The sequence below is a fragment of the Bactrocera tryoni genome, chromosome 3 (genome assembly GCF_016617805.1).
Source record: "Bactrocera tryoni isolate S06 chromosome 3, CSIRO_BtryS06_freeze2, whole genome shotgun sequence".
NCBI classification, from domain to species: Eukaryota; Metazoa; Arthropoda; class Insecta; order Diptera; family Tephritidae; genus Bactrocera; species Bactrocera tryoni.
Window position 1 is genome coordinate 6,746,379 of NC_052501.1, and position 26,346 is coordinate 6,772,724.

The following is a 26,346-nucleotide window of genomic DNA, read 5'->3' on the forward strand; positions in this document are numbered from 1 at the left end:
GCACGTGCAAGCTCAAGTCTTGCTTATGAGTACGTACATATGAGTAATCAAAACTTCCCAACCCAAATAAGGCTCTGCTGCACGAGCAATATTGCAATGGAACTGTGTCACGTCGATTGGCGACTTTTACTGCTAACCCATACTTGCAGCGTTATTTGCTTTTTGTTTCTATGAAATTGTGCAATTATACCGTTTATCTGTGGCGCCGCCGCTCTTGTTGCCGCAATCACTATGAATGCGCATAAATTCGCCACAACCCGCTGCTTACACGCCTTGCCATATTTGCAAAAGCCAGCGATTTTCAAGTGAACGAGGCAATCATTTTCCGTTTTGTTAAACATTAAATGCATTAAAAATTGCAAAACAAAAAATTGTGGAAGTGTCTGTGTGGTTTTTACTTCCTGTCGCCGATTCGTTGCGATTGTAAACAGCTAACGGAGTTATGGTGAAAAAAAACTGTAAAAAAGCGAAAATTGCATAGATTGCAGAAATTATTTTTCTCTCGCCCGATTAGGCGTGGCCCACTTAAGCAGTGTACTTTAAAAAACATATAATGAAAATAAATTCCGCAAATAAATGCAGGAAAAGTAGAAAGTACGCGAGGTAATGGTTGGCAAATAATTGCACTGGAAAGGAAAAGCACTTTGAATAACTGTTTATTTAGAGAGAAAACTATATTAGAGTTAACACTTAACAAGAACTGAGCACTTACTTAAATAACGGTAAATCACAAGAAGTTGTGGGGAAACCGCACAATTACTTAGAATTTTCTGCATTCAAAAATCACCAGATTATCTTAGACTTTTTACCTTTTAATTTTGTTTTTATCCTAGGTTAAATTAAGATGAGTTAAGTTAAGTTAAAATAAGTTAAGTTAAGTTGAGTTGAGTTAATGATATGTTGAGTTATGTTAAGTTAAGTTAAATTAAGTTAAGTTCAAATAAGTTAAGTTGAGTTAAGTTAATGTTATGTTGAGTTATGTTAAGTTAAGTTATGTTTTGTTATTTTATGTTATAATATGGTACATTATCGGATCAGTTTCTCAGTGAAGGCACTTATATACATACATATGTATATGAAAACCAAATCCATAAAAAGTTCGAGGACGAAAATTTTATTTGTATCTTAAGTTAAGTAAGGTTAAGTTAAATGTAGCAAAGTTAAGTCATGTTAGGTTCAGTTCTGTTAGGTTATGTTAACTTAAGATAAGTTAAGTTAAGTTAAGTGCAGTTAAGTTAAGTGAAGTTAAGTTATGTTATGGTATGTTATGTTATGTTATTTTGTGTTATGTTATCGGTCACTGAAAACACTTATAGGAAAACCAATTCCATAAGACTTTCGAGAACTGAAATTTGAATGGATAAGTTCCACGAACGCTACCTTGAAAACAATATGTTCTACTAATACATATTGTGAAAATTTTATAACCGAGCACTTCATATATTACAACTTGCATATCTTTCACTAAAGTACATTTTAGAAATTCTGGTTCTAAAACAACCTTTAGAAAAAAAGGTGATTTTATATAATACTATTAATATTTAAATAAGTAAATGGTTTCGTGTTTCTTTGAATAGTTTTCATGAAGCTCCATTCCCAAGATCAGTGGGGTCCCCATAACCGGATTTTATGTAGTTCTCTTTCGTACAAAGCCTGTCTTTTGAAAAGAATTCCCCAAAATTGTCTAGAAATGTCGTTTGTTTCGACAATAGCCTCTTCAAGTATTTTCTAATTTTCTGCTTTATATCTAATTGTATCAATGTCGACTCCCCGCTCTTTCACAACAATTTCCAAAAACAACTTGCAATTATTTCCAGCAACAGATTTTTCCAATTTTCAGCGAAATTTACCATTTAAGCAATTTCGTTTTTTTGTATGTTTTGCGTTACATCGCCAACCAATTTCATAGTTAATTTGAGGCTCACATGCAATTGAAAACCAAAGTACAGTGCAAGTGATGAAATGCCTGCCTCTATTGTAAACACAGTGCCCGCCAAAAGTGACGCTCCGTTTGGCACGTTTATGAGTGATCTTGATCTTGGCAAATTGTGAGCTCAATGTGACACACATACAGGCGCAAATAAATGAGCATCGTTTAAAACATCATCACCAGCTTTGGAATACTCCTCAACTAGGCTGGTAAAATTTGAAAGCGCTCAGTGTTGGGAAGCGGGCGTATGGCAGCGGGGCATAGTTGATAGCTACCGATTTCACACAGTTTTAGCCAAGCATATCAATTACATTGAAGCAGGTAAATACGTATGTAGAGGCTATTCTGCAGAGACAAAAGTTAAACGCATTTTAAATGGAAATGGTAAAAGTAGAAGAGTAGAGATGTTGGGAAAATAGTGTCAGTATGTTTGCAGTTTGGCAAATAAGGTAAATGCTGTGTACAAATATGGAGACTTTAAGAAAAAGGAGATCGCTGTAAAAAGACAAATGCGAGCTTCACACAATAAAGTTGATGTTGAAAAGATCTCCTAGTTTTGCCTTGAAAAGGGTACACGTTTTTCAGGTTGTAGTATAGATAGAAAAATTAATTGTTTTCCGGGTTTTAGAAACGTTTTCAAAAACACGACGATATTATGTAGTTAAATCTCAGGGAGCTGAGGATCGTTCTTGTCAGCTATAGACTTTTAACAGAGAAAAAGTGGAGAGTTTTCTTCCAGTATTAACAACACCAAATATTTCATAATAATTATAAATTGATTTGGAGCTTTTTGGTAGAAAACCCAATGCCCTCTTAATGGACCTAAATGAGGTGGAAACACAGATCATTTAGTGAAACATTGCATCCTATGAGATCTCATTTATATAATATACTTCCTACACAACAATGGAAACATTAGAGGGGAAGCTTCATTGAGTTTTTGACGCTCATTCCTGAGAGTTAGCCGAGAAAACAGATCCTCTTTATACCTGATTTTTCCGGAAAGTAATAGAACTGATTTTGTTCCGCCGCGACTGTACATCGGAATGTGCGCGCACCGACTGAATTCGGTAGAAGGCCTTCCTAGCTAATTAACGAGCGGCTGATCAGTTGTATCCGAGCACTTGTAGAGTCAGGACAAACATTTTCGCCTGACGTGCTTCTGTGAGTGGTGCAAGCAACGTTCGTTAGAGCAAAGGTACGCGATTAAATGTCCTTTTTGGAAGGCGCCGAAAAGAGGTCGCTGATAAAACCGGAAGAATGAGCAAATCCAAAGTGAAAACGATGCCCATTTTTTTTTTTTGACATCAAAGGCATCTTTCACCATAAGTTCGTCCGTTCATCGTAAACGCCAAGTTTTACATGGAAGTCCTCAAGAGACTCAAACGAATGGTCAATCGGGTTCGACAAGACATCGCAGCCGATTGGAAAATGGTAATCGATGGACCGTCAGGGCTATAAGATGGATGAGGCGAAACTTTATGGTCGCTATTTTCCAAAGACCGGTTAAAAGTCTTGCAACACGAGGCCGAGCTTTGTCATGATAGGAAATAGGTTTCAGCCAATCCCACCAGTTACGGAACATTACCTTGGCTCCATATAAATTCGGCTTTGCCGTTGATTTGCCGGGTTCTAATATGATTTTTTTTTCATTTAGGATTATCATAATGGATTCATTTTTCATTACCAATCGCAATCCGATGCGAAAACGACTTCTTTTTTTAGTGTTCAAGCGCAGTTTCTGACATTCAAAGTCGTCATTTAATAGTCTTTGGCGTAAATCCATATGGCACAAAATTTCCTTGCTTTTGAATGCATTTGGCTACTTTTAAGCGTTTTGCAATACCTGCTTGAGTGACTCTTAAATAGTACCTGAGCTTTTCTTGTGTTTGACTATAATCTACATGGAGTAATGCTTCCAGCTCCTCATCTTCAAACTTTTTTGGCCGCTCACGAGGGTCTTTATCTTCCAAGGCACAAAAGTGTGAAAAGCTGACATCAAAACGATATAATCCCTTAAAAAATTTTAATGACATGATAAACTGGATCCAACAACGCGGTCACATATCGGATGGTTCAAGCTGCATTCAGCTGCATTTGATTTTAAGTTGTCTACTAAATTTACGCACGTTTTCAAATAATCTTCTTAAGTGTTTGGCTCCTCAATGCATATAAAATAAACTTCATACCGATATACAGTTATATATTGCAAATACTCTATCCGTCCTTGCGGCGGTCCGCATTCCTTGAGCACACCGTCGATGACATCGGTAAGCTTTCTAAGTGAATTCAACGGAATTCATAATTAAAATCTCTGCCACTCGCCATTTCACTTTGTATGCAACTAATTGTTTTCATTTGCACAACATTTTAATTGCTTTCTACTAACGTGGACTAACTTGTGGACTTTTATGTATAGAAAATTGTATGAAACAATCTCAAGCCGTAAAACATCTGAAAGCATCTCAATGAATAGTTAAATTACAAAAGCAATTAAACAGTTGCCGGGTGCAAGCACACACAGGAGGCGAAATTTGAGTGCTTGGAAACAATAGAAGCTGTGGCATGCAATATGCAGCTTATTACAGTTAACTATGGCAAGAATAATGACTAAATTGTAAGATGCGCGCAACTACCCAGAAACTGTTGCTCCGTTAAGAGCCAAACGAAGCCACACCAAGCCTCACCAAGCCGCCAACGAGGTGGTCGGTCATTCTAGCCAGCCGGCGGCCGAGCGCACCAAACAATCTCAGAAGGCTGAAGCACCACAATATAGAGGCTACAATTACGCGCCAACAACAACAAGCACAGCAACAACACCGGTGCTACATATCTTCCGCGTAACAACAACGCCGAGTGCAATGCGCCACCATGCACTTGACCAAAAGGGGTGGCAGTTGACTAGCAGCTGCTCGTTGTTTGTGGCACACAACGTGCGAGTGGCAAGTGCATGGCCATTCCCAGCAAGCGCAAGCGCAAGCTCTACATGCCCATTTAGGTACATATTTCGCTATAAATTATGTGTGTGTTTGCGAGTGTGTGCGTGCTGTGGCCAAACTTGTAAGTCATCATCACCGTAATCATCGCTTCCCAGAACGAAAGAACGAACGGCGGCGCACACCTACACACATACATACACGCAAGCACATACATAGTATATACGCCTTTGCACGCTGAGTGCCCCGGCACAATGCCTTTATTGCGTTTGAGTACATAAGGCGCTTGGTTGTGCTTCTCAAGCTCGTTTTGCGGAAGGAGTGCATGTTGCCTGCCACGCTTCGCTGCATCACTGTCGGCCTAACTGACGGACTGGCCAACCGTTGGCCTGCTACTACCGGCAGTAAGTAGTAACTAGAAACTTAAACGACCTGCCATCAGCGTCCGGCTGCAGTCCATTTTTGCATGCTGACGCGCCATCCGACAACAACTTCTGGTTCAATACGCTTCGACGTGCCGCTTCGTCATGCTCGGGGTGTGTGCTGTGGCTGACTAGTCAACTTTGGGCATTTCAGTTCAAGTGTCCGATAGAAATACTTTCCCACTTTACTTACGTTCCTCAAGCACTTGGCATACATATCATACATATACATAAATATACTATATACCCGGACTGCGCTTATGTAGGCTGCTCCGGTTGTGTGCACACCTTGCTCGGCTCGGTCGCCGCAAATTCATTAATCTAGTCTATTGCCACTACATTATGAATGAATTGGCTAAAGTTTATTACCACAACTCTGACGGCCGCCGCACCATCATTTGACCATCTTGCAACAAGTGGCAATTTTATGAAGTTCACAAGTGCGTCGGTTAGCCGACATCTTAAAACTTCAATAAATTAATTTGATAACTTTCTGCAGGCATAACATAGAAGCCACTTGATTTGCTCACTTTGTTTCTGATGTGTGGGTTGCCATGTTGCAAGTATTTTTTTTTTCTAAAAAGTGTTAATATAAAAATATTTATAAACTATAGCCCTATTTAGTAGGATACTAGGAATAAAATTGTGTCTACTTTTCCACTGTCAACAACTTTGACAGCAGGGATGAGATGATTAGTGGATCGCACTGTCATCACGCAAGAGGTGGGTCCAATTTAGGTTCGGGCCTCACATGTCTTTTACATTTAATAACAGACACAAGTGATACAAATTTTATTAAAAGTTGGTCCGCAAACCTCAAAATGGCGGTCGTTATACTTCTTTTTCTTTATTGGCGCAGACACAGCTTACGCGGTTAGAGTCGAGCCAGTCGTTCTTCCTTTTCGCAGTTTGACGCCAACTGAAGATTCCAAGTGTAGGCAAGTCCTTCTCCACCTGGTCTTTCCAACGGAGTTGGGGTCTTCCACTTCTCCCGGTGGGGACTGGGTCAAATACTTTAAGAGGACGGACGACATGACCTAACCAGCGTAGCCGCTGTCTCTGAATCTCCCGTACAGATCATCGTTTTATCGAATGCGATATTCTCCGTTTCCAATGCTGAAAGGACAATAAATCTTCCGTAGAACCTTTCTCTCGAAAACTCGTAACACCATCTATATGTTTGATGACAAGAGCTATTTCGTCTTGCCCTTATTCACTAACCGACCCATTTGCTTCACGTCCTTATACAGTCTGGAGAACGTAGAACTACGGGCGCAATAAAATCAATATCATCGGCGTACGTCAGCAGCTGTATACTCTTATAAAAGATTGTAACTTCGCGATTCTGCTTGAATTAATTTCTTCAAGAGTAGTTTGAAGAAATCGCACGATAGGGAGTCGCCTTGTCTGAAACTCCGTTTGGTATGGAGCGGCTCGTGGAGGTCCGTAGAATACCTTATATGCGACGTTGAGGAAGCAGGTTGGAGAAGTGTTCCCTCAGTAATTTTAGAGTGCTTTGGGCATCAGTCGCTAGTTCAAGTTTGTCCCCCCCAAACCTCAAAACGGAGTCGTTACGAACTTTCCCTAAAAATAGTGATAAGAACCACCTCGATTTTTGACTAATATCGACTCTTTGAGATACCCGAAACCTTATAAGTAACACTTTCAGATCTTGGTATTGCAATGAATTCCATTAGCGAAGAGATACGGGATTATAAATACATCGGTTTTTTCTAGTGATGGCAACTTCGATTTTGCGTAATCTACTCTCCCCTCCATGTTTTTGTTTTTGCAAGGAAGTCATTATCTTCATCAATTTTATAGCAATTACGAAGCTTTCAACACAATAAATTTTCCGCCGTAACTGAGCAATTTAACAAAGCAAAGTACCGTAATGCAATTAAAAAGTGGGTTTATGTCAACAACGCAAAAACAGCGAGATAAAAAACGAAGGCTTAGGGGGAAACGTAATTAGAGAAATTGTAGGAAGCAAAGGCCTACAAGTGCTAAAATAATAACAACTGCAATTTCGAAATTCCTAAAGTAAAAAACCTCATGAAGAATAAAAATAATTTAAGCAGTGGTATTGAAATATTTATTAAGCCAGTAAAACAAAGCAGACAATATTTAAAACAACAACGAAGAAATACAGTTTTTATTCTCGACATATTTCACACATTCCTTTATACGAGAAGCTTATGACTTGATTTCTTTAAAATGTCTTGTAAATATTTTCATGACAACTAGTTACTAACGTTTCCTTATTGTCTCTCTACTTGCAGGTTCACCGTGGCACGTTGAAATCATGTCCACACCCGGTCTAACAGCACTGGGCGAATCTACACGCCTTGTACCCGCCAATACGCCGGCGGTTTTTGAGATACTGCCGCCTCCTGGACAAAGCCTAAGCAAGGGCGAGTGCGTGGCTACAGTTTTGACACCGAGTAAGTCCAAACTGAATGCCAGAGTCACCCATGAGGCGGCAAATGGTGCTGCGCGCATCGAATTTGTACCCACCGAAGTCGGTACACACATCATTGAAGCATCAATTGTGGGCACAAAAATTGCTGGCGGTCCGCTGATCGCCAAAGTCTACGATGCCAGTCTAATACAAGTGACCGATGTGAATGGCGGTGTTGTCGGGCAACCGTGTCAATTCCGCGTCGATGCGAGCGCTGCTGGCGAAGGTCAGCTAGAGATATCGATTAATGAAGGCGAAGTACCGAATCACGTCCAGGTCGTTGGTGGCGGACGTTGTTTGGTCTCCTTCACACCCGAACAGGCTAAATCACATCTGATTGATATTAAATTTAATGGTGAAACTGTACGTGGCTGCCCGTTTGTATGCCCTGTGGCGGACACTTCGCGCGTCATGTTGAATCTCTCGAATCTCGAGTTGATACCCGTCAATCGGCCGGCATCGTTTCATATCACCGTTAGCGGTGGTGGTGCTGCTGAGTTGGCGGTCAGCGTACGTGGTCCGCATGGTGAGTTGCCGGTGCGCGTGACCGGCGACATACATGCTGGCTTCACAGCCGAATTCACACCTACCGCTGTCGGTGGTCACACGATCAATGTGGAATATAACGGTTTCGCTGTCCAAGGTACACCATTTTTGGCAAAATCTTATGATGCCACCAAAGTTACGGTGGGCAGTGTGTCGCGTGGTACTGTTGGTCGTCCAGTGCAGTTTACGGTGGACGCTGGCGATGCTGGCGAAGGTAATCTGGAGATTACCATTTCGGCGAAGGGACAGAACATACCGACCCAAGTGCATCCGCAAGGCAGTGCAAGGTGATTATTGGCTTTAAACTCAATTCGTAAACAAGTTACTAATTTAATATTCCTTGCCACCTTACAGATTCTCCGTTTCGTTTGTGCCAACTGAGGCGTGTGAACACACCATCAATGTGACCTTCAATAAAATGCCGGTGCCGGGTTGTCCGCTTACGGTGAACATCAGTGGCGGCGTGTCCGGCCCACAGGTGTCACTGGGCGGGCCCGGACCGGTGCATCAGCCGAATTCTTTTGTTATCAATCACGCTGGCGGTCGTTTGGAAGACATCGAGGTCAACGTTGAAGGTATGTATGCGTTGCGTTGTTAGCGCTCTCTCCAGCTCTTAAGCCTTTTTGTGTTCCCCCATTTATATTTGTGTGTTTATCTATGTGTATGTACTAATACCTTACATGACGTCGTTCCTACACTTGTCACCGTGTTCAGTTGCTCATTGAAATTGGATTTACATTTTGTTTTATTTTTATTGTTTAAATTTATTTCCGATTTGGTTGTGTTAATTTTCTCTAAGTTTTCGTTATTCACAAAATGCAATTTCTAGTCACACAACAACACCGATTTTATCACCTTTTTACCTTTGTTTCTTTTTGTTAAATCGCATATTCGCCATCTTGCATATTCATGAGGCATGCAACAGATAATGAATATTTATGATGTAAAAAAGTGTTTGAATTCCAAATAAAAATAAAACATTCCGTTGAACTTGAAGTTAAATGCAAACTAAATTTGCTCGATATTGTTAAAAGAGAGTTTCCTATTGAAAACTTAATTAGTTGGACAGAGTAGTATAATAAAAAAAATCAAAAAAAATATAGATCCAAAGGGTCGTACCATTTATTCTGTTTATACCTCTCTATATTATCGAAAAAACCGCCATATTCCCCAAAGTCAATACTTTTTTTATTGTCGATGTGTTCTTGACTAAATGCTTGAGCTTTACACCTCACATCACCTAGTTTATTTAAACAAATTCTTGTAAACTTATATTACAAGTCTCCCGCCAGTAAAGTAAAACCTCTCCAAGCGCTGAGTAACAATTCCCTTTATTAGAAACATTTTCTCTATGAATTTCACTAAGATAACTTTCATATATGTATGTATTGGCCTTTATATATAGTATGGGGTAAAGTCAACTGGAAGTTTGAAAATCTTAATATTAGAAACATATGTGATGGATATAGGGTAGTATTGACGCCCACTTTTTAAAAATGTATAAACCACAACGCCCACTTTTTCAAAATGTATAAACCACAAGTACCGCTTACCGTACTAAATTACACTTTTGTATTTAAATTTTTAACGTTTGGCTCAGTTATGGCATTTTAGTGAGGCTAGCGTGACACTATGTAGTTGTGGGGGTTCTAACAGGTTATTGCCATATTGGCGTCCACGCTGTGGGGTTGAGAATCTAAAGGGATGCCAGCTGCAAAATACGAAATGGAAACATCTCAACACTTCCATCTTGAACCTAACTTCAGGGGTTACATGGGTTTTCTCGGGTAAAAAAAAATCCTTTTTTTTTCATATAAAAATAAATAAAATATTTTATTGGAATTTTTATTGTATACATACATACCTTATTAACAAAGACGCCATTGCGACGCCATTTCCGGTGACCCCTCGGAAAAAAGTTGCTCTGCGTGGGCTTACTGCTTACTGAAAAATACTTGTTTTAGTTGAAACCTTAACTTAGAACTTGGACGAAGGGAAAAAAATTATCAGAATTGGATTTTTAGTAGACATTTTTACAAAACAATTAAAATTTCGCGACATTTTTTTTCAAATAGTTGTAGTCGAAAAAAAACTGTATTTCAAAGACCTATGTAAAATTTCATGAAGAAATCTTGCCAACCGACTTCAAAAACACAGTTTCGAGAAAAATGCGTTTAAAGACGGTGCACTTAGCCCAGCTAACCTCGAGCGCACAAGTTCTCAAGGCTTTATATCCGAAACTATTACTCGGATCAACTTGAACATTTATGACAATATTCTAGGGGTATTGTACAATTTCATAAGACAATGAAACTAATTCGATTTTTTGAAACCCCTAAACCCATGTAATCCCTTAAGCTGTGGAGTTTTTTAGGTTTTCGTTTAACAGCATTTTGTGGGCGTGGTAGTGGTCGGATTCGACCCGTCATTATGATAATTTATATATAGTATAACATATAACTGCATATCTGTCTCTATTAGTTTTACGGTGGCAAGAATCCATCAAAGAAAGATTTCAATTCCATCTGGTTAGAGTTGTAACACAAATCTCAAATATTCTAAAGTTCATTATCTGGCAGCCTCAACCACTTCACATCAGTCAAGAAATGCGCATGTACATATACTTATATATCTGAGTTAAGCAGGTACTAGAAAATCACCTATAAGAACTATGAGCACATCCCTCAAATCTACTTGCATTAATATTATCCATTGTATTTACGAAATAGACGCTGGAAATAAATGAAGGAAGTGCATGCTGTGACATAACCCTTGCAATAAGTATCCATTCCAACTTCAAGTGCAAGTTATGACTTAGAAGAAGCTTAACTGTATATCTTCTTCTTGGCGGTTTTGCCAAATTTACAACAGTCGTTCTTCCTTTTGGCTTTTTGGGAGGTTTTAAGTCCTTCTCCTCATGGTCTTTCCGCCGGAGTTTACTGCGTCGAATACTCCTACAGCTGGAGTATATTCATCCATTCAGACGACACGAATAGTTAGAACAGAAAAAGTATAATTTTGATCCATTGACATCTATACTTGTCTGGATGGCTTTGATTTACTATATACAGAACAACAGTTGTTAGGCTGGGTACGTTCCTTCTCAAATTATTACCTTATCTCGTATAAAATGAGAGTTTAGAAGATCATCAGCTCACTTGCTTCCGTTCATACTTTGTAATATGTTGTCTCGAAATCGGCTTTTAGTCTGAAAGCTGACTTGAAATTGATCAAAAATGCTGCTTGGGTTTCATAGAGTCATATCTGGTATCAGGTATAAGGCACTTTCTAAAAGATAATACTCGTATTAAAAAGATAATTTGAGAGAGAAATGTTATTTCCTATAGACAAATCGAATCTAACGAGTAGCAGTAGTGGTCAAACCAACTTTCCCGCCGATCTCAACCAGCTTCTCATCACTAACGCTAACTCTCAAATCAGCTCACGAATTAACAAGTAGACTTCGCTTGCACAATGATCGTGTCTGTCAAAAAAAAAATCGCTGCCAAGTTAGGAAATTTTTCACAATGCACTCTCCTTCATTATTTTCACCGATAAGGACAAACATGAAGAACAAAAATTTAGGACTTTATTGAAGAGAAATAAATAATATCCATTAGTGTATATGTATGTACCTATGTATATGTGTCTATAACCTATGTCATATGTGTCTATGTCTCCTCCGTCTCCAAAATATTTTATTTGTAAATATCTCTCCACAAGTTCAGGACCTTACGCCCTCTATTTTTGCACCTTTCGAGTTTTTGAAATTCAGTTTTTTGTTAAATTTATTTGTATAAAATAGTCATAGTGATGTTATTATTATTTTTTATTGTTAAATTTGCGATTCTCACTTTTGATCTGTATTATATTTCAGGGCGGCGAAAACTATTGTACTAGACACTCTTTCTACTTATACAATTATTTGCATACCATACTTATATATATAAAACTATATATTTTACGTACATAAATGCATATATGTATGTATATATATATATATGAAATAAAATACACACACACATAAACAGGAACTAATAGCACACTATACAAACACTTTAGCTCTCGCTCTCTATCTTTCGCTCACTTTTTATTTGACTTAATTCACTTTAGTGAAACGCAATGTAATGATTAGTAACTTTACTTGGTAAAAATTGGTAAAAAGTTTTTTTCAATTTTTTTAACTAACTTCTTCCTTTTTATTTTTAATTGAAATTTACTTTGTTTAAATAGCAGTAACGACAAGTTTTAGCCTTCATTTTTTAAATTTTGGCAAAATTATTTTTGTTTTCAAACGGTCTTTAAAGTTTCTCAAATACTTCGTACTAATTCTTTATGTTTTATACTTTCATTTTTATTATAATGTATTTAATAAACAATTTTATTAATGTTGACAATTAAGGGAATTATTATTTACAAATAAAAACATACTCACAAATAAAAAAAAATAAATAAAATGATGAGTTTTGCATTCTGTTATATTCTTGAGAACTTCTGACGTATAAGCAGATAGCTATCACCTGAGTTTTTTACTCAAAACCAAAAATCGCTTAAGTTCTTGGGAATATTATATCTTCGATCGACTGAAAATTAATATTATGTTAGAGGATAGAACTCTGCTGGAAAATTTATATCAGTTTACAAACAAGAAACTCAAGGAAAGAATATCAAAAACCCAACCATGGATACTTTTGGGCAATCGTCATGTTTTTAAACATCCTCAATACGGCTTCAAAACAGAACTTCTTATTGACCGTCTGTCCCTCCTGAATAAATTCATGATGCATCAAACCAAGAATATCGAAAGAAAAAAATGAGCATCACCTTGATTTTTGAGCGGCTTTGGCGTTGTTTTTTTGTTCTCGGCTCGTTTTTTTCCTCCATTCCGATGATTGTGGACTTGTTTGTATGTCAAATTCATAAACCTTTCTCTCATCGGCAATTATATTGCTCTCCATGAATGTGGGATCGGAAAAAACACGACCAAGCATGTCCAAAGATACCTGTTTACGGTACTCTTTTGAGAAAAAAATGGAGCTTCATCGGGACGAGTCGAGCAAGAACGCGTTTCATACCCAAAATATCCACTAAAATCATTCGAATGGACTCGCGAGAGATGTCGAGCTCTTTTCTTATCTCTCTAACACTTACCTGACAAGTTTCAAGCACCACATCCTTCATTTTGTTCATATTTCTATTAACATAGTTGAAGAGGTCGAAAGTCGTTTAAAATGCGGTATGTCTTCAACGATCTCTCGACCGTCTTTGAAGGCTTGATACACCATTAGCCTTTTCCAACATTCGCAACGATTCCGCGCACGAAATGCAGATTATTTAAGATAAGATAGATAGGCGAGGATGCAACCGCGACCTTAGGTCTATTGTACCCTCTCCTAAACCACAAAGGCTCACCTAGGCCCAGCATATTGATAAAGTACAATGTACTGTCAGGTGGTAGTAAGACGATGTGATCCCTTTTTGGAAACATGAATTCGACTACAAATACTATGCAGTTAATTGCAGTTGTTCTAGAGTTTCTGGCTTAAAATTTCTGTAACTCTCACTAGTTATACGAGTACAAGTATTACGTCAAGTATTAGTGGAATCTTCTCGGCGCGTGTACATACATATGTATATGGGTGGGGGCTAGAGAAGACGTACATTTTTTTTGAATGGATCAGGAAGGTTGGGTTGAGGCCTCCGCCGGGAGCTCTCAATCTACCCTTGCTGCAGATCACTGCAGATGTACTTTTCTTTAGTGCGGTTTCTTTCTTTTCACTCCGATAGAAGAGCTGAGCTCACTACCAATGTGCTCAAGGCCAGACAAAGATTGTACGAGTATAGCCTCACTAGCAGTATCATCAAGCTACTTGCCTAATATAAGACATTTATGGGTGCCCAGTCTCAGCAGAAACTATAAGGGCGAGGAGCTTGCCCATCAATATGAGAGGTTATAAATAATATTGAAAATATGAGTAGTATGTGCAAAATATGTTTAGCGGAAAAATTAAAGAACGTCATTTGATATCTGCTTTGATCAGTTGTCAAATACGGCCGTCAACCGATTAGCTTTAACTTAAGCGGCAGATGTCAAAATATGATTCTCTCAACTCAACAACTCTTTTTAGTTATAGTATAACGATTTATGGCTTTGACTTTTCTAATGTGTATAAAGCTTTCGATGATATTAGTTGTTTCTAAAATGACGTAATTTTTATGTAAATTTTATTTGACTTATTTTTTCCTTTTAAGTATGCAACTACTAACAAAAATTGCTTTTAAATATAATAATATTACTTACAAATGTCCTCTAAGTATATCAAACTCTATATACTCTATATATAGCTATGTAGTTAGTAGTATGTAGTACGCAAGCTTGAAAACCGTCTTCCCAACTTATCAAGTAGTTTTTAACCCAAAATATATATATAATTTTTTAATTTAGTTCAAATAAAGTCTGCCAAATGTTATAAAACCCGCTTTATCAACTATGAGTAAAACACTAAATGACGCTCATTTCATACAATTAGTCATTTATTTTCTTTAATAAAAACTAATGACGCTTTTTTTCAAAATTTTTTCTCATTTATTCATTTTGAAACAAAACACACACATGCAAAACCCCATAATTAATATCGAAACGAAATAAATTTGAATAACAACAATCCCAACTAACTTTGCCAATCCAAAACTAAAACAAACGTATTTGCTTTTGCTAAACAAAATATAAATACTTTACCCGTATTTTGCAAATTTCAACAAAAACCACATTTTTACGACGTTAACTCTATGCTATGTTCGCGCAACGCAAAACTAAAAACGAAAAACCAAACAAACAATGAAAAAAAAACTTAAAAAATAATTGAAAAATTAAAACAAAAAATCAAAAACCAAAAACCTCCAAACTCAACCAAAAACCAAAATGCAACAACAAAATATAAAATCAAAATTAAAAACAATTTGCTGCAACAAAAACAACAGGACCTGCCGGTCAGTCAGTGCCCGCACAGGTTCACCAAACCTCGGAGGGTATTTTCAAGGCAGAGTTTGTGCCACGCGTAGTCGGCGAGCATCGTGTGAATGTCACAGTCAACGGTTTGTCCACCGCTGGTAGTCCCTACGCAGCTAAGGTAGGATCATGCAATTGTATCGCAACATTTTAGACACTAAAGTCCAAGGTCATAGCATTTTGGTTCCATAAATGTAAACATGTTTACATGGAGCCAAAGTGATTAGACTAATGACCCAAAAACTAGAGCTGATTTCATATACTTACTCCAGTCATATCATTATCTAGGTTTACGACGTGAATGCCATCAAAGTGAAGAACGTCAGTAATGGTACGGTTGGTAAACCGGTCACATTTTTGGTGGAGACATCGCAAGCGGGTCCAGGTAATCTTGAAGTCACTGTAAATGGCGGTCGTGTACCAACTTCCGCACAGGCGCAAGGGCAACACACCTATGCCATTAGTTTTACGCCACGTGACGCACAAAATCACACTGTCGAGTTGCGTTTCAATGGACAGGATGTGCCGGGCTCACCGTTTACATGTCGTGTTTCGGCTGCTGCGCGTATACAATCACCAGAAACTTTGGATAAAGTTAGTGTTGGACGGTTGTTTGAGTTCGTCGTTGAATCGGACACGGAACCAAATGTTGAAGTGCTCGGTCCGGCTAGACGCAGTGTGCCCGTCAAGATTGACGCGCTGGATGGCATTGGTTATAATATAAAATTCGAACCTGTCGAGGTCGGTGATCATTCGGTGGAAGTACGTTTACCTGGTGGTGGGCATGTCGAGGGTAGCCCATTTCTGCTCAAATCCTATTCGGCCGAGAAGGTCATTGTCACTGATATACGGCCGGGAGTGGTTGGTAAAAGCGTAAGCTTCGGCATTAATGCCAGTCAGGCCGGTGCGGGCAATTTGGAAATCATTGTTGCAGTTAATGGTAAAAATGTGCCGAATTATGTGCAGTCGGAAGGCAATGCGCGTTTCAAGGTGAACTTCAAGCCTACTGAGGCAGCGCCACACTCGCTCTCGGTGCGTTTCAATGGTCATCCAGTACCCGGCTCGCCATTTACATGTCAAATTGCATCAGCGCCCATTAGTTTGCCTCGAGCTTTGGCTACCGGCGAAGGTCTCAAGCAGGCTGCTATAAAAGTTGATAACACTTTCGAACTAGAGGGCTTCGAAGGTGTGGAACCGCAAGTTTTTGTAACTACACCATCTGGCGACAATATTATATGTCAATTGAGTCCACAAGGCGGCGACGCTTACACAGCAACTTTCCAACCCACAGTTGTGGGTCGTCATTTGATTAGTGTCACGGCAAGTGATAAACACATCAATGGTTCACCCTTCTCGTGCAATGTCTTCGATGTTTCACGTGTCAGCATCAGTGGCTTGGATCAACAATATGGTCCAGCCGCGTTGGGTGTGCCCGTCACCTTTAGTGTGGATGCCGCTGGCGCTGGCGAAGGCACACTTGAATTAGTAGTTTCGACAGACACGAGCACTGTAAAAGCGGAAGTGGTCGCCTGTGCACGTGGTCTCTATGATGTTACCTTTGTGCCGCAGACCACAGAACCACATTATGTCAATATTACATTCAACGAAGTGCCCGTCGATGGCAGTCCATTTCGCGTAGATATACAACAGACAACACAGCACATACAGATCGGTAGTTTGGCAACCATTGATTTTCCGACAGATGATCAGATTGCAGAAATTATGGGTCCCGATCACAAGCCAGTGCCTTATACTATTACTAGACAGACGGCGGAGTTCCGCACTCACATGACCGGCAATTATTTGATACGTTTCATCGATCGCGATACACGTCAACACATCGGCACACGCACACTTACGGTATTTGATCCATCGTTGGTGAAGATCACAGAAGTGGGTGAAGCCATCTGCCAGCAACCAGCTAGCATCTCAGTATCACTCAATGAAGCCGGCCAAGGTGAACTGTCTGCGATTGTCAAATGTGGCGCTTCGGAGGTACCGCATTCCATACGTGGTCCATCTAAGACAGGCGTTTACGAGATCGTCTATCATCCGACACGTGTGGCACCCCACAAGATGACCATACTCTTCAATGAAGTGCCGATTTCACTAAAACCACTAGAGATCAATGTGCTACCTGCGAATGTTGGTAAGGAAATCAGTGTATCTGGACTTGGTTTATATCAGGCACGTGTTGGAAAGACGACATCTTTTGCCATCGATACCGTTAAGAGACCAGCACGCGAATTCGATGTAGTGGTCTCTGGTCCAGGTGGACAGGCTCTACCTGTCCGCTGTTATCAAACTAAGAGTGGGCATTTACAAGCTGAGTTCACAATCACCAAACCGGGTCAGAGCATAGTTGGTATGTGGATTAATGTTGGATCTTAACTTTATTTAATTCAATAAAACTTTTACAGAGGTACTTCATCAATCTAAGCCACTACCTGGCAGTCCATTTACATGCGAAGCGTTTGATACCAGCCGTGTTGCTGTACAGGGTGTACCAAAAGGCCAGTTAGCGCTGCACAGTCCAATCTGTTTCACAGGTTTGTTCACAAGCATAAATTTACACTAATATACTTAAGACTTCCCTTTCCCCAATTTTTAGTGCGCACTGACAATGCCGGTATTGCCGAACTGGAGGCCTTCGCCGTCTCCCCAACCAACCAAAACCTGCCCGTTCACATTACCGAACAATCAGAGGGCATATATAGTGTTGAATTCGTGCCATCCCAACCGGGTGCTTATAAACTAACAGTTATGTACGGCGGCGAAACCGTACAGGGTTCGCCTTTCACTTTTACCGCCTCCGCTACAGGCGTAAAGACCGATACACGCGCAGCCGGCAACGGACTGGAGGTCTGCCAGCGCAACAAGGAGGCCTCCTTCATTGTCTACTGTCCCATTGCTCCAAATGTGCAAATCGAACGTGTTGACGAGTTTGGTGAACGTATTGAACCGAAAATTAAGGTACACACTATACATAGCATCCATATTATTGAAGATCGCTTAGTATAACTGTAAATAAAATTCCAGGCACTTGGCAACAATGAATGGCGTATTTCGTATACCATTCTTTCCGTCGGTCATTACGAAATACGCGCCAGCTGTCCGAATCGTGGTAACTTACCCGGCTCACCATGGAGCATTTCCTGTGTGGAAACTTCGAAGATTACACCTGTCGGCGGTTGGGGCACACTGCTCGATCACGATGGTCGTCTCATCTTACCGGCGCGTATAATTTTTGATGTGGAGAATGCGGGTCCCGGCGATCTGGCCTGCTCCATAGATGGCATTGAAATACCCGTAGACAAGTTAAGTGATGGCAAAATGCGCATCTACATATCTGCTGACAGTTTAGCGCCGGGCGAGCATGATTTAGACCTCACTTGGAGTGGTCTCACCATTGTGCAATGTCCGCGCAGTGCATTCGTCACTGGTCAACAAGCCGCCGACAAAGTGGTGCTCACAGGACGTGGTCTAGCGGCAGCACAAGCTGGTGAGGCAGCACATTTCACAATAGATGCCACAAATGCACCCGCCGGCCGACCTGAGGTCATACTGATGCATCAAGACAATACTTCGGTGCCAGTAAGCTTGGCGCAACCGCGACCAACAGAAAGTATTTGGTTGGCCTCCTACACACCGCAAAAGTCATCTTCAGGTCCGCTAACCTTATCAGTCAAGTGGAATGGTCGTCTCGTCAAAGGTTGTCCACTCACTGTCGCCGTCGGCTCTTCAATGGATGCTTCGAAAGTTATCTGCTCGGGTGAGGGCCTACGTCACGGCATTGTCGGTAAGGATATTAAGTCGTGGATTGATACACGTCGTGCCGGTCCCGGTGAGTTGACAGCTCACTGCGCTGGACCACGTAAAGTGGCTTATTGTGAGCTGTATGATCATGGCGATGCCACATTTACGCTGAACATCAAACCACAAGAGCCGGGTAGGCATTTATTGACGATCAAATATGGCGGACAAAACGTACCCGGTTCGCCGTTCGCGCTGAAGGTCGCTGGTGCACCAGATGCTAGTAAGGTAAGGCTCTCTATATTACTCGAATATCGATCAAATACCGACCGAAAACGACTTACTCTTTTGCTTTAAATGGTTTGAAGCAAAACAAACAATAGACCATATCCTCTACTCTTCCGAACTTTCTTTTTTCAGGTACGTGTCTATGGTCCCGGCATCGAGCACGGTGTCTTAGCCACCTTCCAATCGCGTTTCATCTGCGACACACGCGGCGCTGGCGCTGGTCAACTGACAGTGAGAGTACGTGGTCCGAAGGGCGCATTCCGTGTGGAAATGCAGCGAGAGAGTCAAAAGGATCGCACAATACTCTGCAAGGTAAGTAAAGAAACGAGGGATAACTACTCTTTTCTTTAAGCAGAAGCATAACTCTTCTTTTCGTTACATTTTTTAATTCTTCATGTATCACTCTTGCAGTACGATCCCACAGAGCCGGGCGATTATCGCGTCGAAGTGAAATGGGCTGGCGAATTTGTACCCGGATCACCGTTCCCGGTAATGATATTCGACACTGAAGAAGAGTTGCGACGCTATTTGCAAGGTATATGAGGCCAGAGTAGTATTAGCACAATTATACTGCCCAGCCCTGCCCTCAGTCAACTAACACAACAACACTCACACCCACACCAACACCACAACCACCAAACATTACCAATGCAACATAATACATTACCAGCATCACCGCAACACTATTATCGTTCCCAACAACAAATACGTCTATCGCCACTGCTGGGCAGTCAGTTACTGAACCAGCATTACATAAGCAATCCGGATTTCATCTACGATATGGGTTCGCGCAGCTGTTTGCGACGTCGCTGCCGCCACGACAGCAATTGCGCGCTGCTTTGACAACTGAAAATAAATGGGTTCATAAAGGAAATTGAATATGTACTCGTACTGTTTAGGAAGGTGTACTTACTTTTAGAAGAAAAAATGGAAAATCACCCATACGAAATTGCGGTTCAATGGAGTAACTCTGCGGCTACATACGATACTACAAACTGGTCACACAAATCGAGGACGAGAGAGGGCAGCCAACTCACAGTAATAACAAGTAAAAGTGAGGCATTATTTTAAAATTATTTTCTTTTTTTCTACAAAATATTTAAGCAAAAATATTGAGAGAAGTTGAAAAATATAACAAATAATTAAATATTTAATTAATTAAAATTAAATTAATAATAGCGCGTATTTAAGCAACGAAATCTTCCAAATTGTTAACAATGCATAAACAAAAAAAAATATACGAAATTTATAAGAACAAAATTACTTAAAAATAAATTTAGAAAAATTAAAAAAAAAATTAAAGAAAATATGAAAACATATACTTATATATATGTACTTACAAAACGATTTATATGAGCTAATAAATTTTAGTGTTTCCATTCTTTTTGGTGAATATGTTGTTATATATTCAAAAAAAAAAAAAATTAAATAATGAGGAACTTTGTAATTTTTAAATTGAAAAACGATTTAGTGTTAAAAAATTACAAAATTGTTTTCTTTATACACTCTTGCTTGTGCTTTTTTGCTAACACAAATACTAAGCAACAATTTACAAAAATATATTAAATATATATTAAACTATGATAAAGTTGATTAACCATTTTATTTAATTTAAAATGTTTACACAAATATTGAATAGTAATAAAAATATATTTTAGCTAAATAAACGGCATTTTTAATTATAACATAAAAAATAGCCGAATAATACCCTTCACAGATAAAAAAAAAGTTCTCCATATAAGGTTTATATGGCATATAATGGTCCGATATTGGTAATTCTGACAAATTCAGATCATTATCTCAAAAACTAAGAGACTAGTTCACATATATACAGACGTACGAACGGACCATGTCCAATCGACTCTTTGGGACAAATAAGCAAACGGAAATTTTAATTAAATTCCACCAGGAATATAATACTAAAAAAAAGTATTTTGCCAATTTGTTGGGACTATACTTAATTACTATGCCAAATATGAGCGCGATCTGCCAACCAGTGTGCTTACAGCAGCTGCTTAAATCGAACAACCTCAGTAGTGTGTTGTGATTTTTGTCTCAAATTTTGTATATCTAACCAAATTTCGTGTGCGGAATCACACGAAAGCCTTTGGTTGGAAAAGGCTTACGGTGAATCAGTTTTATCTAAAACACAAGTCTGCGAGTGGTACAAAGCCATCAAGACGATCGAGAGATTGTTAAAGCAATGTCTCGTTCTGGACGACCTTCGACCTCTTCAACTGATCTAAACATTAAAAAAGTAAAGGATAAGGAGCTTGAAAATCATCAGGCAAGAGTTAGAAAGATGGCTGAAAGCTCGACATCTATCGCGAGTCCGTTCGAATGACTTTAATAGATACATTGGTTATGAAACGCGGTCTTGCTTGACATGCCCCGATAAAGTTTTTTCAAAAAAGATATTAATTCACCAGATTTTTTCTTGTTCACCAAACTAAAATTGCCGCTCCGTGGAACCCGTTTTCAGTTGATCGAAGAGATGAAAAAAATTCGGTGAAGCAGCTGAAGGCCATCCCAAAAAGTGCCTATGAAAATGAATGTTTCGAGGACTGAAAAAATGGTTGTGTATTACATCTGGTGGGACTACTTTGAAGGCGACAAAATAAATGTTGATGAATAATTAAATATTTTGAGTTTCATTTTCAATTTGGGGGTATCTTTCGTCGCTCTCAGATATCTCATTTTGAGTCTAACAAACTTATTACACTTCAGTAATAAAGTAAATAGCGATAACATTAGGTATGAACCTTAAACGAAATTTCATTTTATATTAAGCTTCACGACAGCTGGCAACCACATTGTGCTGCCTGGCGCCTCAAAACGAGCTTCCAATAACCGTAACTTATCTTGGCAATAAACATAAAGCTTTTCGTCGCAAACTACCGTAGAACTCAGTACGTAGCCTTAAACTAAATCGCATGGAAGCAAATCTACAAGCTTTGGTTCAGTGTAAAGTCTACAAAAAATTCTTGCAGAATCCTTTCTACACAAAAAACATTGAATTCAATGCAGAATTTGCCGACAAAATATTTGCTCAATATGCCATAATTATGGAAATTTGCAAACATAAATATTATAGTGTATAATATAGGCTGAAGCTGCTTTTGACGCCCTCTAGCGGCCATTAGTGATTATTGTTTATTATAAAAATATTTAGAAAAAGTTAACTAAAAATATGTTACTAATGACGCCATACATAGTTATTGGCCACAAATAAAATAATTATTGGTAATTAAATCTATTAATTGTTAAAATATACAAATTATCGTAAAATGCTTATCAAAGTCTCACACCAGCCATAAATGTCCAATAAACCAACCAGTTAACTGTTATACATTGTTAAGCTACGGTATTACATTAAGTCTCCACTTATTCTAGACACAAACTCTTGGCTGCTATAACATATTATAATGTGATGGCCTTGGAAGTAGCATGCAATATATTTTAAAATCTAGGTTTTCTAACTGATTTACAAAAATATTTACTTGTATGCGCATGCAAGTAAAAATGTTTTCATATACTTCTTGCATGTAATTTTATATATCATGCAAAAATTTTGACAAGCATATATACATAAGTATATAGGAATCAATATTTCTTTCTATGCTAGCCAAAGGCTTCTTAAAAATTTAACTATTTGAAGGATTACTTTCAAATATGAACACAAAAATGAACTTTAACAGCAGAAAGGTGTAAGACCATATTATACTTCAGAACCTGTATCGAAATATTACAAATTTTAAAACCGTTCATGTGATCAAATAAGACCCGGACTGACAAAGAAGCTATATTTTAATGTAGTCTGAGACAATTTTTAATTAATGTCTTCAAAATGGGCTGATTTTAAGCTAACAGAAGCATGCCAACGGTTAATCCAATATCCCATAAACGTTTTATAAGTACAAAATCCAGAATAAAAATCCAATAAGTACTAAATACAGAATACATTCATTGAATTTTGTTTTTTTCCCTTTCGGTTCATTTTTTGAGCGCCTTTGTTTGTTAGACAGTGTCCTCAGCTACATTGACAACTTTGTCCTCTGCGACCCCTATTCAACGTGGTTTTTGCCAAAGATTCTGGTCTTTGGGTACGAGTCTAGCATATCCGGGTATTTGATCAGATTTTATAAGCCTGTAATCACGCCATTTACAGAGGCTTATGAACCGTAGTGACCACTTTCGATTAAAGCATGGAGAAAATAATAAAAATACTTCATAATGAATTGAAAAGTACTTAAGACGCACCTTTGTGAAAACACTGGGACTAAAATCCGCTCAATCTACAAAGTACGTTCCGAAGTAAACAGAACTAAAAAAAAAACAAGAACAAATGGTTTTTTCGGCAAAATCAATTTATTTTATTCAAAATAGTCTGCCTATGCTTCAATACAGCTTTTTGCACGGTCCAAAAGCACGTCGAACGAGTGTTTTAGCTCGTTGGCCGGTATGGCCGCCAGTTTGCCGGTGCAAGCCTATTGAATGGCCTCTATGTCTGCTTAACGCTTTCCTTTCATGAGAAAATGCATTTTTCCGAAAAGCAAGAAGTCGCACGGTGCCATATCAGGTGAATACGGGGAGTGGTTAATGGTTAAAATGTGATTTTTGGTCAAATAACCGTCCTTCGAATGTTGGATTCTTAGCAATTTTTGGTCGTCAGAACGGGACAAATCGTGCACACACCTTTCGTAAGCCCAAATCTTCGGTCAAAATGCGATAAATCGATGTTTTGGAGATATTCAATTCCATTTCCATGAATTTCAATGATGATTTCGTCTGATTTTTGATGAATTCACGCACAGTTTCGATGGAATTTCCGGCGATCACGGATTTTGATCGGCCCACTTGTTGATCGTCATTTATGTCCTTGTAACTACTTTGGAAACGTTGAAACCACTCGTGCACTCTGCTACGTGAGAGGCAATCATCGCCATAAACTTGTTTCATCAATTTAAACGTTACGGTAAAAGTTTTACCAATTTTAAAACAAAATTTAATGTTGACTTTTTGTTCGAAGCGCATTTTCGCACCGATAACACAAACATACTGACACTTAAAACGCAATAACTTCACTTCCAATCAATGAAATAACATGAAATTCGTACTGAACAATCGATGAAGATAGTAGATTCTAACGCATTAGTCGACATATAGCTGGCGTCACCAGGGGGCGCTATATTCAAAAAGTTTACCTGTTTACTTTGGAACGGTCCTTGTATTGTCTACTCTCTGATATGACATACTGTGCTGCCCATATTCCATTCGTGTTACGCTTGCTTTCTGGTTGAGCAAGTTAGGAATTTCGCTCTTTTCCGGAGTCAAATTGTACTTTTTGGAAAGTAAAGGGTGATCCATTTTGGAGGTTCCCTACTTTTTTAAAGAAAAAACACCGAAATTTCAAATTTAAGGAGGAATGTTTATTATCATTCCAAAGAACATTCTTAGGCTTTTTTTTTGAAGATTATCTCTTTCAAATGTAGGCCGTGGCTACGTCTCAGATAGTCCATCCGTTGAGTTCAATTTTCGATAACTCGTTCGAGCATTTCTAATTTCTCATTGAAACCAAATGTAGCCGAGCTCCAGAGCTTCAATTTCAGGCATCAAATAATCCATTATCAAGAATGGACGTGCCCACTGGCATCATTTTTGAGATATGGACAGATGATTCCAACAAACCGTTGTTTTTTCAGAATAAAATGACAGCTCTTGAATTTCGTGCGTGCTGGACGTGGTCTATTTGGCCGAATATTATCAAAATTTCAGAATTGTAGTATATGTGTTTAAAATTGCCGCATCCTCTTTTTTACGAAAGAAAATTGCCCACAAAACATCAAACTTAAATGGCTTAAGTGAAATGCACACCGCTGACTTTTGCATAAATAGGCGACAGATAGCTTTTAAAATGCATAGACTTTACCCCAATGAAACATATAAATGCAAATAAAATACAATATTTGCATGTTTTCTTATCTGCTCCTTACACAGAAGCCAGCGCCGGTATCATCCCGGAGATAAGACCAAGCCAAACCTGAACTCAAAACAAATTTGCATGTTGAAAGATAAATAAATAAATAAAATAAATGAAAACGCATGCATCATACTCACGGGCACTCGCATAATTGCATGTGTATACAACAACAATTTCAGCGGCAACGTTGCCTGAATGGCATTCCCCTCGAGCGCCGTTGCAAGACCTTTCAGCGCACGGCATCCGCAGGACCACACGACGCAATTTCGGCGCGCATTTTAATGCGAGCTAAAATGGATGAAAAAACAAAAATAATAAAAAAGCATAAATATGCATTTGGGCGAAAAAATGAGAGAAGAAAAAATGGAGCTAGCACAACAACAACAACGGCGAACGAGCATGTTTGCGTACTCATTACAATAATTTCGGGTGGAACAACAAATTTGTAATGCAACCGAAAAAATATGAGAACGTAATCTATGCGTTGCAATCAGCTACCGGTTGCCAGTTGCCAGCACAGACCAGCAAGCATTTTCGAATACATGCCGTTGTGGCAGTGGCAGCGATTGCGGCCAGCAGCCAGGAGCCAGCCGGCAGTCGAACGCCGCAACCAGCAGGAGCTGCCGACTGCTGCATCAGCACCAGCAAGGCAAACGCCTGTTGTCACGCCACAAATGGCCGGGTGTGCGTGTGTGTGCGGCGAGGCAATGGAGTAGACATCCTTTTAGCCACGTTTTCACAACTTGCTCGGTTGATTCAATTTTTCAATTGTATTTTTTCCTTTCAACGATTTCTTTGCAGGTTTTTGGTTTTTCTTTTGCGGTTTTTGGCTTGATTACAATGCCGGGCATGCATAGGAAATATGATCATGCATATGCTGTCGTGTAGATTGTAGAACGAGCTGAATGGGCGCGTACAGCAAATGCATCTATAAACTGACATATGTGAACAGATGCGGTCATAAAATTGGATAAGCTACAGTTTAAGGGCAGTGAGCTTGTTTGCGGATGGAGCAAGGCTT

General features: G+C 39.1%; 1 protein-coding gene across 7 annotated transcripts in view; it reads left to right on the forward strand.

Annotated features, from left to right (window-relative positions):
• Positions 1-20,745, forward strand: part of LOC120772577 (filamin-C) — a 95,843-nt gene extending 75,098 nt beyond the window's left edge. For 4 of the 7 annotated variants that reach the window (XM_040101277.1, XM_040101276.1, XM_040101275.1 and 1 more), the window contains exons 9-17: positions 7,571-8,582; positions 8,650-8,870; positions 15,277-15,425; positions 15,593-17,669; positions 17,725-17,853; positions 17,916-18,277; positions 18,344-19,345; positions 19,478-19,657; positions 19,757-20,742. In XM_040101277.1, coding sequence (XP_039957211.1) covers positions 7,571-8,582; positions 8,650-8,870; positions 15,277-15,425; positions 15,593-17,669; positions 17,725-17,853; positions 17,916-18,277; positions 18,344-19,345; positions 19,478-19,657; positions 19,757-19,888 — 5,264 coding nt within the window. In that variant the 3' untranslated portion in view covers positions 19,889-20,742. Of the gene's footprint in view, positions 1-7,570; positions 8,583-8,649; positions 8,871-12,172; positions 12,674-15,276; positions 15,426-15,592; positions 17,670-17,724; positions 17,854-17,915; positions 18,278-18,343; positions 19,346-19,477; positions 19,658-19,756 lie in introns of those variants that run through there. The other 3 variants (XM_040101280.1, XM_040101278.1, XM_040101279.1) reach the window with 3 other exon arrangements.
• The last annotated feature ends 5,601 nt before the right edge of the window (positions 20,746-26,346 follow it).